Source organism: Chenopodium album, chromosome 27 (assembly GCF_948465745.1).
Source record: "Chenopodium album chromosome 27, dcCheAlbu1.1, whole genome shotgun sequence".
NCBI lineage: Eukaryota > Viridiplantae > Streptophyta > Magnoliopsida > Caryophyllales > Amaranthaceae > Chenopodium > Chenopodium album.
Window position 1 is genome coordinate 33414599 of NC_137860.1, and position 12480 is coordinate 33427078.

The following is a 12480-nucleotide window of genomic DNA, read 5'->3' on the forward strand; positions in this document are numbered from 1 at the left end:
TATGGTAACATTATTTGGTCCCACCACTTTTCTCTTTCATCAATTTCACTCAACCAAAACTTAATAAAGTAACTTTTATTTATGGGGCGAACAATTGGTAGATAGGGTGTATTATGTACATCTAACCTTGAAAAGTTAATAGGTGAAGGAGGTTGAGTACAAAGACTTTGTAGCTTGGAAAATCTGATGCTCAACTCTAGCTACTGTTATGTACAAAGATTATCAATTTTAATTGCTATTGTCGAGGGTAGGATCCTAAGGAAGGATCATTTGAGATTCATTTAGAAATGTTTTCAAATGCCTTAAAAACTCCCTTGATTTCTCTAAGTTCACAGCATGCCCTGCTTCCTTGATCACCACTAGCTGAGCGTTACTTCCTAAGTGCCTGTATGTACACAAATTCAATTGCGATCAAACAAGCAAAAATGTCAAATGCGTAGTATTTAAAAATAGAGGGAGTACATCACAGGTCATTGAAGGTTCGATGCTAAAAATAAAATTGCTTGTATTGGTTTAAAACCAGTGATTATGTAGGAATGGATAATATGGAGTAAACTAAATATGTTGCATTTAACTTAAGCATCAGTGTTATATAAAAAAATCAAGCATTAAGTAAGAAGTATTGAAGCATACCGTTGTAATCGATATCCTAACTCTATAGGGAAAATTTGATCTTGCTCTCCCCATACTATCATTGTGGGCTGCATTCAACATTGAATTTATTGGTCAGAAAATTTAATGGAAATAAACTGAATTGGACAAATTTTTACTTTTTCGGCTTGGAAAGGAAAGAGGTTGAGGTGTTTTCCATGGATCCCATAAAATCATGGGAGGCTATTTTTGTGATTAGAATTGTCTGCTCAAGCCTCCATGGGCCTTAATGTTATTGGATATTACTATATTGCCCATATTTGGCTCCAATCAACATTATATGATGGTATCATTGGTATGACTCTAAAATAATGTATCCTCTATCATTATTTGAGTTTTCGGCATTATTTTTCAAAATCTCCAAAAAATGGTCCGATCTTGTGTATTATTGACTTCAAATTTAGCTTCTTGGAAACATTTTCAAAACTGACAAGATTATGTGTTGTGATAGTTCTTGGAGTTCCCAAAAGGTCTCGACAGGCCTACTTGATAGCCCAAACCATTCATACCTTAGTGTACCCCTCATTATTATTGGTGATCCATTTGCATATTTCATTTTACATAACATGTACATTAAAATAAAAAATAAAAGGGGTTATACCATATACATACGTGGCAAGCAGAAAGATTAAAGCGGTTAATCACTTACATGACGGATCTTTGGCAATTTTGAGAGTTGCCTATCCTTAAGTATTTCTTCAATCAATTCTCTCTTCTCGTTCACATAATTTTTACACATAACCTGCATAATCATTTAGACATTTACATAAGTCATTAACGCCCGGTCGATCACAAACACCATGTGCCTATTGTATGAGCATACATTTTTCTTGTTCCTTGGTATTGTATGTCAAAATATTAAGTGTATGTCATTCTTTTAATCAGCCTATTAAGTCATATATATATAAGTTGAGTAAAAAGGTAGTGATTACAGGTAACGGGTATTCGGATAACCACAAATTAAGTGACACACACAAGTGGACATAGGTATTAGAACTCGGATTTTGAGACTCACATTTATGAAGTCGGTCAAGAGCCAATCAGGCACTCCCTTGGGAGGTTTAACAAAGGAGAGTCTCATCAACTCCCTCAACTTTTCAGTACTTTGAGGCATCAAAATCTTCCCAGCTTCATCCAAGTCTTGAACTTTGAACAAACCCTCCTTCAAGTCCTTTTCTTCAATACAAACCCCGGTGCAACACAACACCGCCTTCTCCACTGCCTCCGGAAATTGGCATGCCATGCTATACCCTACAAAACCGCCATAGCTAATACCTACAAAGCTCACTTTTTGTACTCCATGTATGTGCATTAGCTTCATCAAGCACCTTGCTTGAAAACTTTCTGACCTTTCCCTTTGGGTTGTGTAGGACCTCCCAAAGAATATGAGGTCTGGTACATATACCTGCAAAATTAATGTTATGAATGCAAATTATACATACTTATATTAACAATGATAATAAAGAAATGAGTTTTGATGCTAAGAATTATTACATTGTATTTGGGGATGAAATGATCAATTGTATCAGAATATTGCCACATAGCATTGGCACCAAAGCCATGAACCAACAGAAGGTTTGGCTTAGATTGCTTGTACACCTTAGGAACCCAACAATGCATAATGGTTCCATCCCCAAGATCTGACGACACGGACCGGAGACCAGCATGGGAGAAGTTAAGCCGGTACCACCAGTCCCTTGAAGCCGTGAAGCTTAAGGATCTAATAATTGTGGGGCTAAACATTGTTTCTATTAAAATTAGGCCAATTACAACCCAGAAGTTCTAATCATATGGCCTAAAGTTTTATTTTGGTTGATACTTGATTAATCATAATTATCAGGATTACTAAGATTGGACTAAGGAGGTAAAATATTCCACATAATAAGGAATCAAGGATTAATAACCAAATTTAGCCTTTGAATTAACAGCTGTTAAATTTGTTTACAACCAAGGAAAGAGAGTATTTTCACAAGGAATATTATTAAGTTACCAGACATAAACTTCTAAAACTTTTCATATCTTTCCACTAGAACAAAAGATTGGCCACATTTAAAAATAAATCAATTCACTGAACACATATGTTCATTTCTTCAGTCAACATGTACATAAGACTGATAAGAGTATGTCCATTAATTTTGAAAGCAGCTAAACAAGTAACCTACCTCTCAAAAATTAATATTTCGCCGCAAAACTTGTGCAAGAATGTTGCATCATTCATCATAGTGCCAAAATTTCTATACACAGATTAAAAGAAAAGAAAATATATCTATGATCTAAATGTATATATGCCATGCTCTCCCTCTTTTACTAGCCTTTATTTCCTCATTGTTTGCCTTCCGCTGGAAGTAGAATTAGCAAAAACCGACTTGTGAAATCCTGTTTTAACTCATGAGCTTCTTCAACCGCTTCTCTCCAAGATTGGCGACCTTGTTATGTGGCTCAAGAACATGTGCATGCTTGTAGTCTGTAAATACAACAATGATTGTGATAGAGGAATATACACTTAGCATTGATCAGTAAAGTTATAACAATAAGTTATATAACAGTGAAGTTAAAGTTCAGTGTTCAGATAAATTTGGTTTAGAGGATACTAGAGGAATACTTAACATATGATTTAAGAATTTGGGAAGAATAAGGATTAACTAGAGCCATATGATTACATCAGTCTCGTTAATTAGCAATAGATGACGACAGCAACAATTATGTTGATGATGCAGTATCAACCAATTGTCGTGATCTAGCATTTACCCAATTGGTTATCCCAAGATAATCCAACTAAATTGTTACAGGGTACTCACCCTGAAAGTAACTGAAAAGGGGAAAGTAAGAAGAATTTTATACTTGTACTAATGTTTTAGGCTTGGAAATCACAACGGACGGCAGCTACACCCAATGTAATTAAGAATCATAAAGAAGGTCGGCGGTTAAATACATAAAGGAAAATAACATTCAACGAAGGAAGATCCAGTCCCTCCACTCACTAAGATTAAACGATTATATTAGCAGCATTTAATAGATTGAAAAGTAGAACAAGAATTCAAGCACTACCTTCAGCAGCTTCCTTATATCGAAGAAGTGACTCTCTAGCAGTCCCTCTTCTCAAATATGCCTTCACATTCTGCAACATAAATTATAAATCAAAAGCTATCTACAAAACCAAAATACAAATGAAGATAAAGTCACCTTCAGAATGATAACAATTTACAATAATGTGATGGCTTGCCTTATCGAAAGATTTTTCCCACAAGTAAAGCTCTTATACTGTTTATAACTTCTTCTATATACAAGATTTTTTTTTTGGGGAAGAAAGTTAAGCTCTTACACTATTTATAGCTTCTGTTTTAATATATCTAGGAACACTAAATGCAGCACCAAAACAACTAGGAACACTAAATGCAGCACCAAAACAATGCAGAAGCAGATTATGAGAAGAAAAAAAACAGCAACTTGTGATCAAATTAAAGAGCCGAGTGTTTTGAAATTTAGGGAGAAAGATTTCTCACCTTTTTACTTAGTGATATAGCTTTGGTGCAATCATCCTCGGCTTGCTGGAAGCTACACAAACGTACAGAAAACTGATTTAATTACATCACATTATTTATCTATTTATTTATTTATTTTTGGGGGGGGGGTGATTTAAGTGGATTTCCTTATATTCTTGAAACTCTCAGAAGTTGATTTCTCAAATATTGGATATACAAAACACAGTGCATCAAAGGGAAGGCAGAAATGATCTATCATTGTAATAAAGAATTCAACATTGTCAGGGAAACCGAATAAAAAGAAAAAAAATATTTACCATCCCAGCTCCAAGTATGCAGCTGCTCGATTGCAATAGTACGTTGCATTAGTCCCATTCAGCTTTACAGCTTCAGTGTAATAGTTGACAGCCTTATTCCATTGTTTCCCCTTGTATGCAGCATTACCCTGGAGAAAGATTGGACAGTGAGACAGTAATTTGTATATCTCTAAACAATTAGAAAATTATCAAAAAGAAGCTCCAACATAAGAAGAAATACGATGAAGTCCAACAATCACGAGCTAATAATTGTTTCTCACGACTCAAAGTTTGGATATTCTAATGAGTAATCAATCACCCAACTACTAAAAACTTTTAATTCAACATTGTAGCAACCGGCACTAAACTTGATATCAAGGGAAGATATATGCTAGAAACTTAGACTATAGAGATTTCACGATTTTTATAACCTGACAACAGCATTACTAACCTCAAGAAGTCACAGCCCAATCAGTAGATAGATAGCAAGGAAATCTAAATCGCTTTCTTATGAATTGTGATTGCCCAAGGGGAATGAAAACACAAAGATAGTACTGCTATTTTGGGTGGCAGGGACCAGAAGTATTCAATATTAGGATGCACCTGCTCTTAGAGTGAAGTGATAAATCACAGCTCATAAAAGAATGTTTTATACAAGTACAATTCAACCTAATTATTATCTAGTTAAAGACCCAATTAATGAAGAATCACAGTCATCACACAAATACTTCAATAGTGTCGGTTAAGGAATAAAAAAGGAAAGCATGACATTGTTTTATGGTAAGTATGGAGCGACTGGCATCTCCAAACTCAAGTCCACCTTGTTCAATTATAGAGGAAGTAGCATCTTCCTTATCCAAGGTACTGTACATTTGGCCTTTCACACAATCTCAAACACTCTAAATTTTTTACTTTTTTCTTCCGCTTTTTTTTTTTAAATGCATCGCTTACTAAAAAGGGAAGTTTCAATTTAGGTGCACCCACTTTCCTTTGTCAATATTCTCTCTCTATCTCTCTCCTATCACATAGGTCCAATCTTGTCTTTCTCTCTATCCCTCTCATCTCCTAAAATTGCCTAGGAGTCCACAATTTTTAAAGTGATGCAACTAAAGAGACGGAGGAAGTATGTTTTACTGCTACCAAGTAAAACAACATTCCTGAATCAGATGAGAGCAGTAATTCACAGGAAGCTCTACTATAAGCTCTGGAATAGTGTTGCAAGAAAAGGGATCAATCATTGCATTGCTTTGCTTTGTTATGAACACAATTAGTAAGCTTTCACAAACCTAACATTACCAGCATTTTCAACAAGCTAACCTTCTCTTTCAGCAGTTCAGAAGCATCCAAGTGACCATTGGTATCTGGCAATGGCTTGGACTCGAATGCAAGTCTCACTTGTTCTTTAAGTGTTGAATAGCAATCCAACACAGTATCGAGCAGAAACTTATCAGATCCATGAAATGCGATCAATGAAATAGAAGTTGGAAGACCATCATGCTCTCCCAGCGGAACAGTAACCTGGCAGCAGAACAGCATGTGACTTCTACAAGAATAAGCAGATAAATCCCCATAAATTAACCCCCAAAACTCAGCCTGATTGTTCAATACCTGACAGCACCCAGACATGCTTGATATGCTGGATAAGAATAGTGCTCGATCATTAAACTCAGAAGACAGACCTTTTCTTGAGTTGCGTTTTATTGGAGGATCAACTATTGTTGGAAGAACAAGAATTCCATCTACCTGAGAAAAAAAAGATAAAAAAAGAAGATTTAACACAATAGATACAGCTTTACCAAGAAACTCCCCCCCCCCACACACACACGCACACACGCACTGAATGAGAGAGGAAAAAAGAAAAAAAAAATCTAAGGGTACACCACCTAAAGATCTGGTGCACATAATCAGAGTAGAATAATATACTAGCCAACAAACAAGATATGGTCCAACTTCTTCAACTCCAACAGAACCACAGATAGAACATGAACATAAGTTTAGACAACTTATTCCTAATCATAATAATCAGCTCAACCTTAAACGTTCCAATCCATACATCCACTATGGCATATTTATTTTCCAGTTTCATTCTGAAATAAACATTAGAATTGCCCAGATTAAGAAAGCATAATATCTGCACAGAAGCTTGAAGAAAACAATCTCTGTTATGGTCATTGTCCAACCTAGATGTTCATTACTAATGTGGGCTTACACATTCTATCAAGCAGTCATTACTCCTAAGTACCCAATCACACAACGATATGTCCAATAACTGGACAAGAAAATCCAAAAATTCAGATTAAGATGCCTCAATCTAAGATGTCATTAAGGAAGAAACCTATGCTGCTACTTCCTCTAAATTATAATCCATACCTTATAAGCAAGCATAATTGTTTTCCTTTAAAATCTCTAACATTAAAATTGTGTTACAACACCATGGAGTGATCAAACATGCATAAGATCTAATACATCCCAATATCTCATTTCTGAAGACCTAAAAGAAGTCCCCCTCCCCCTCCCCCCCCCCCCCCCCCTCCCAAACCAAAAAAAAAAAAAAAAAAAAAAGGTACTTCAAAACAAGCTGCACAAAATTACATCTGATAAGGTACATCTTCAGGTTGCCTGGAGCGGCAGTTCTGATACATTGAAGTGATTGAACAAGCAGGAATAAAAGGACTGTTCATCCTCATACAGGCCTGGAAAATGGGTCATTTAAGTCGCATTCAACACAACTCAAACATCATAATTTTAAAAGCAAACAGGGAATAAGGGAAAACAGGACTATTCATCCTTATTATTGACTTGGGACCTGGATCATTTAAGTCACCATTATTTCACACATGCAAGGAATAAGGGGAAAAGGATTGTTCATCCTTCTAAAGCCCTGGAAAATGGGTCATTTAAGTCACATTCAACACAACTTAATAAACAGCTGAATATACCTTTAAGAGGTCCTGCAACGCAGCACGCAATTCGGCCCTGACTTTATACAAAACTTTTACATCCTCGGGCATTGAATCGATTGCCGTACGAATACGTCCAGATACATTATCCCCCAACTTTGGTTTCACTGATGTGATCCATTCTCCATGATTTGTTTTGAACTCATATCTGATAGGCATTTTAAATGCAGGTCAGAAAAAAATACAAAAATCAAGAACACGTCATAAATACAGCACCTACAAGCCATGAGAAACAAATCACCACAGAAACCATAACAATCTAGTGTAAATGTAATCACCTTTATTTTCCAAGCATGCAAGGAATAAGGGGAACCACTTAGAAAATCAAGCTTAATTCAGCAGACCAAGATTTTTGAGCGAAGTAAACTCATATCTGGTTTATTAAATGTACATTTCATAAGTATTCTGCCGGCTAAAAAAGCAAGAAAGATACAGAGAAAGATATATATTTTAACATTAGGCAAAGTCTCTAGAATTGAATTCAGCAATTTATAGAAGTTAAACTAAAAAGAAAGAGCAATTATAATAGCTAAATTTAATAACCCTAAGCATATACACCATGAAAGATTGGGGAACAAAAGACAATAGCATTGCACAAAATAAACTCCTTCGCTGTAAAACAAATCTGGAAACCATCAAATACAACTTGCTTCATAGGGTCGCTCCATCCCATCCATATAAATTTCATAATAAGTCTTTATTTTTCTTTTCAATACTCTTTAAACCACATTAAATTACACCAGCCTCTCAGTTTAGAAAGCAAGTGGTATCAGTGGTGCTCAACAGTGCTAGGAGAGTATTCACCAAATAAAGCAAATGAAAGGCAGGGAATTATATTCATTTTGGTATGTATTAGTATACACTCTTATATTCGTTACTCGTTAAAAAAAAACACCAAGAAGGTATCACTCATATACAAAAGGGAATATTACATTAGGAATTCCCCTGGTGAGCCAAGGGCTTCAATGGTCTGAATTTTCATGCCCTCAAAGCTTATTTATACTCCCTTTGTCCCAACTCCCAAACATTAGTAAATTAAAGAAGAGCTTTCCAAGAGGATACCTATTAAGTAAAACCATAACCGATGAAAGAGCTTTGAGAGCTCCTACTCCACTTTGAACAATTGAAGACTCTTCACAAAAGGCTTTCAAACTTGCAACATTTGAGGCAATAAATTGGCCAATATTTACATACTTGGGGCTCTGGTCTGCACAGTCAATGAAATAGAGCCATAATTACAATAATAAAATAAAATAATAATAATAATAATCTCCTTTTATTTTGACATGGAACCAGTGCACCATCAATTCATCAAATCATCACACAAGTATTCTCATATACATTATACCAATGGCATTCAAACTTAACTCGGTACAGAAGAAGAAGAAAGCTTTATGTGTTGGGTTGCAACCCAACTACTAGCCACACATCCACACGTGTACGTCAATATTACTATTTGACATTAAATTAGAAACCTTGGAGTACATAGGTACTTGGCAGAAATGTAGGATGGTAGGAAGCCAATGACTTGTTCAGGAGTTTTATCAGGAAATATATTTACATTTTTTCCTAATTAATTTATATGTGTTATAATAGTTTTCATATTTAGTAAGATTAGAAGATCTTGTAATTTCTACGTTCATAGGAAGATATAGAGGTATTTCTATGCAGTTCCTTAGGAAGAAAAAATCATTGTATGTGTTATTTTTAAGGAGAGAAGAGATGGAGAAAACCACCATTACACAAAAAAAAAATGGGTTGGCAATGCTGTATTCGCAGTGTAGTTCTTAACATTCCGAACATTATTTAAAAAACATACAATGAGACTTACATCCAGATAGCTTTTCTGTCATCTGCTTCACAAAATGTGATGTCTTAGGCTTTGAAGCTTTTGAAAGTTCAAAGAGATCATCTGCAACTACAAAGCGCCTTGACCTCCTGGGCTCAGTCTTTAACTGGAGCAAAACATGCCCAACGCGATGTAAAACAGAGGGATCCCTGGCAAACAATCCTGAATAATAGCATTAGCCAAGATTTACACTATAAGGATTGTTGAAACAAAGGGAGGACGGGAGGGGGCAAGGGGGTATAGTAAATTGATTAAGTGCAGAGTAGTTCAATACCGATAGTATCTAGACTTTGAGAATTTGGCAGGACTCCATCCATACATACAGCCCCATGAGATGGGCGAAATCCAAACACACCACACAGTGATGCTGGAATTCTTATACACCCAATTGTATCAGTACCTGAACCATTAGATTCGTCAGATCATTGAGAAGATATCCAACTTAATATTATACTTCCTCCGTTTTTTTTAGTTGCAACACTTTTATTTTCGCGGTCTCCTAGGCAATTTTTGAAGAGGAGAGAGATAGAAAGAAATATAAAAGGGACCCATGTGGGTAGGAGAGATAGAGAGAAAGAAATGTTAAAAATGGAAAGTGTTGCAAGTAATTAATAATTTTCAAAATAGGAAAGTGTTGCAACTAAAAAGAAGCGGAGGAAGTAGAAAAAGTACTACTTTTGCTGAATTACTTGATTGATCACAAGTTCAAAATAACCAGCAATTAGCTGTTTCTAGTGAAAATCAAATTATATGATCATATTAAATGCTTTACAAAACTCAATAATACTCCAGTGACTCCACAATCCACACCAAAAGTTACTGAGAATCTAAGTAAACCACAAAGGCACCAACACATAGTAAATGTGCCTCTACAAATACTGATCATTGAATGTAACAACACCTGCTCAAAATGCACAATATATGTCCAGAGAGAAGAAAAGATCAATAAGTAGTTGCAGAACAAACTATAAATTTGCCATTTGATGCCTTCATAATTCTTTCACATCTATATTTTCAAATTTAGAAGACACCTCAGTTATGGGGCATAGCCATCTTTCCAATTATATACTCCATAATAAAGCTCTATAAATACATGATGAGTTGAAAAGGCCACGTACCAAGAGAAAAATCAACCAGCATTGCAGCAACCGCTACAGCTGAGCCACTGGAAGACCCCCCAGGAATATGATGTGGTGTCGACGGATTGATTGGAGTTCCATAATGCACATTTTCGCCAGTAATCCTGAAAAGAAAACACTGCTTTACCTCAACAAACTTTTTCCCATCAGTAAGCGAAAAGTACCAAATCAGAAACAAATCAAACAATGGCATTTAAAGAGCTACATTATGAACAATTATCACTGGGCTACAAATATTAGTGTCCAACTGACTAATTTCATTAATAAACCATTAACCTGACCAGGAATTAAACCACGCAAGAGTTTCATCCAAAAATATGGCAAACCAATTACCACCAATGACATGCACAGATAGTTAGAAACTTAGAACCTACTGCATATACTGCATTAGAATAGAACCCAAAAACCCAAGCAACCAAACAAGACCCAAGAGTCCAATATACTTCCTCGACCACAAATTATTAGCCACATTTCTAATTATACAGAAATAAAATAACAGTCTAAATAGAGCAAGTCAAAATTTAAATGATCTCACATTGGATGGATAGTCATGCTATTTTCACTCCATTCCTTACACCCCTAATCAAATGTGGCCTATAATTTAGAAACTAAGAAAGTATCCAATCACTTCTCAGTTCTCACTAAAACAAGTGCAGTTCAAGTTCAACAATGTCTCACAATGCCCCAAGTATGATCACTACTCTCACGCATAGTATTCGAGAGATTCCGATCATAAACCCAACTTACAGTTGGATTCTACTCTCAAATTAAAGACAATGTATGCAAATTAAATCCAAAAATGACAAACCCATCAACCAGATCATACCATAATACAGCAATTTAAATCCAAATTTCCAAACAAAAAGTCCAAGAAATAAAAATTCAAATGAAGACAGAAGTATCAGATAGATAGAGTACCCAAATGAGAGTTCATCCAAAACAGTGGACCCCACACAAGTAGCTCCCTTCTTCAACAAGTTTGTAATCACAATTGCTGTTTTCTCTGCTTCATCATGCGTTTTCTTCCAATCTGGGTTTCCGAACCCCGTTATTTGCCCCTTTATCTCAAATCTGCACCATCACACACACAATCACACCCTTCCAAACAACCCCATTTCATAAATTAAATTAGCAAAAATCACGAAAAAAAAAAATGCAAAATGGGAAATGGGAAATGACGAACATGTCCTTGACGGCGAAGGTGAGGCCATGGAGAGGCAAAGGAGCAGCAGGAGGCGGCGGTTGAGGATAAGGGAGAAGCTCAAATCGCTCAACAAAAGCGCCAAAATCCTCTCTTTCTAGAAACTTCTTCTCTCTTCTTCTAATCCTCTCTCTAGAAACAACTACTGCGATCCCTGCAACACCAATACCGATCAAAATCCAAACTTTAGGGTTATTTGATAAGCTGGTTTTGAGGGAATCCGCCATTGTTAGGGTTTAATTTGATTGAAGATCTTAAATTTATCTGGGGTTTTGGGGGGGAGGAAGATGGTGGGGGTTTGAAGTTAGAAGTCGTAGAGGTTGATTGCTGTTCAAGGTTTAACAAGGGTTTTAGGAGAGAGAAAGAGGGAGAAATGGGAAGGTTTGGTGAGTGAGGGCTGAGGGGTTTACAGCGGTAGGATGAAGATGGTTGGTGGGGCCAGTTGTAGTGGACGGTGGATGTAGAGTTGAAAGGAGGAGGTGTTGATCATAGGAATGTGGAAGCTGTAGCTGATTTCGTTGCCCCAAATGCTTCGAATCTTGTGTTGGAATAGTTTTTTTTTTTTTGTTTTTTTTTTTAAAAAAAAAAATAAAAAAAAAAAAAAAAATTAGAAAATGATACACAAGGTCCTAAGAGTTTTATATTTAGAGCACAAAGGGCATATTGTGTGATCGGGGTTACTCGGTCAGTCAGTGGTTACCGAATCAGTATTTTTGTGTGTGTCAGCCAGCCATACAGAAAACGTGCATACAAATAGAAAAAACTAATGAAAATATAATATTGAGGTTTAGTTCTATTCACCTTATTATTTTCACTTATTTCAAGGAAAATATGTTCAGATCAATAAGCTCTAAAATAAATTCTAATAAGGGTTAATAAGTTCATATAAGATCAAATAAGTT

General features: G+C 35.8%; 2 protein-coding genes across 2 annotated transcripts; both read right to left on the reverse strand.

The window, feature by feature from the left end:
* Positions 1–255: 255 nt before the first annotated feature.
* On the reverse strand, positions 256–2394 carry LOC145620111 (uncharacterized). The gene is made up of 5 exons (XM_081674758.1): positions 2146–2394; positions 1667–2056; positions 1301–1393; positions 634–701; positions 256–385 (listed from the first exon to the last, which is right to left on the reverse strand). The coding sequence occupies exons 1-5, from the start codon at positions 2392–2394 to the stop codon at positions 256–258; spliced, it is 930 nt and encodes a 309-aa protein (XP_081530884.1).
* Positions 2395–2774: 380 nt separating this feature from the next.
* On the reverse strand, positions 2775–12091 carry LOC145619504 (outer envelope protein 64, mitochondrial-like). The gene is made up of 13 exons (XM_081674207.1): positions 11561–12091; positions 11296–11448; positions 10357–10481; positions 9513–9638; positions 9221–9400; positions 8452–8596; positions 7369–7537; positions 6038–6172; positions 5747–5947; positions 4451–4578; positions 4155–4206; positions 3700–3769; positions 2775–3115 (listed from the first exon to the last, which is right to left on the reverse strand). Exons 1-13 carry the CDS (start codon positions 11803–11805, stop codon positions 3033–3035), a joined length of 1812 nt encoding a protein of 603 aa, XP_081530333.1. The 5' UTR covers positions 11806–12091; the 3' UTR covers positions 2775–3032.
* Positions 12092–12480: the final 389 nt, after the last annotated feature.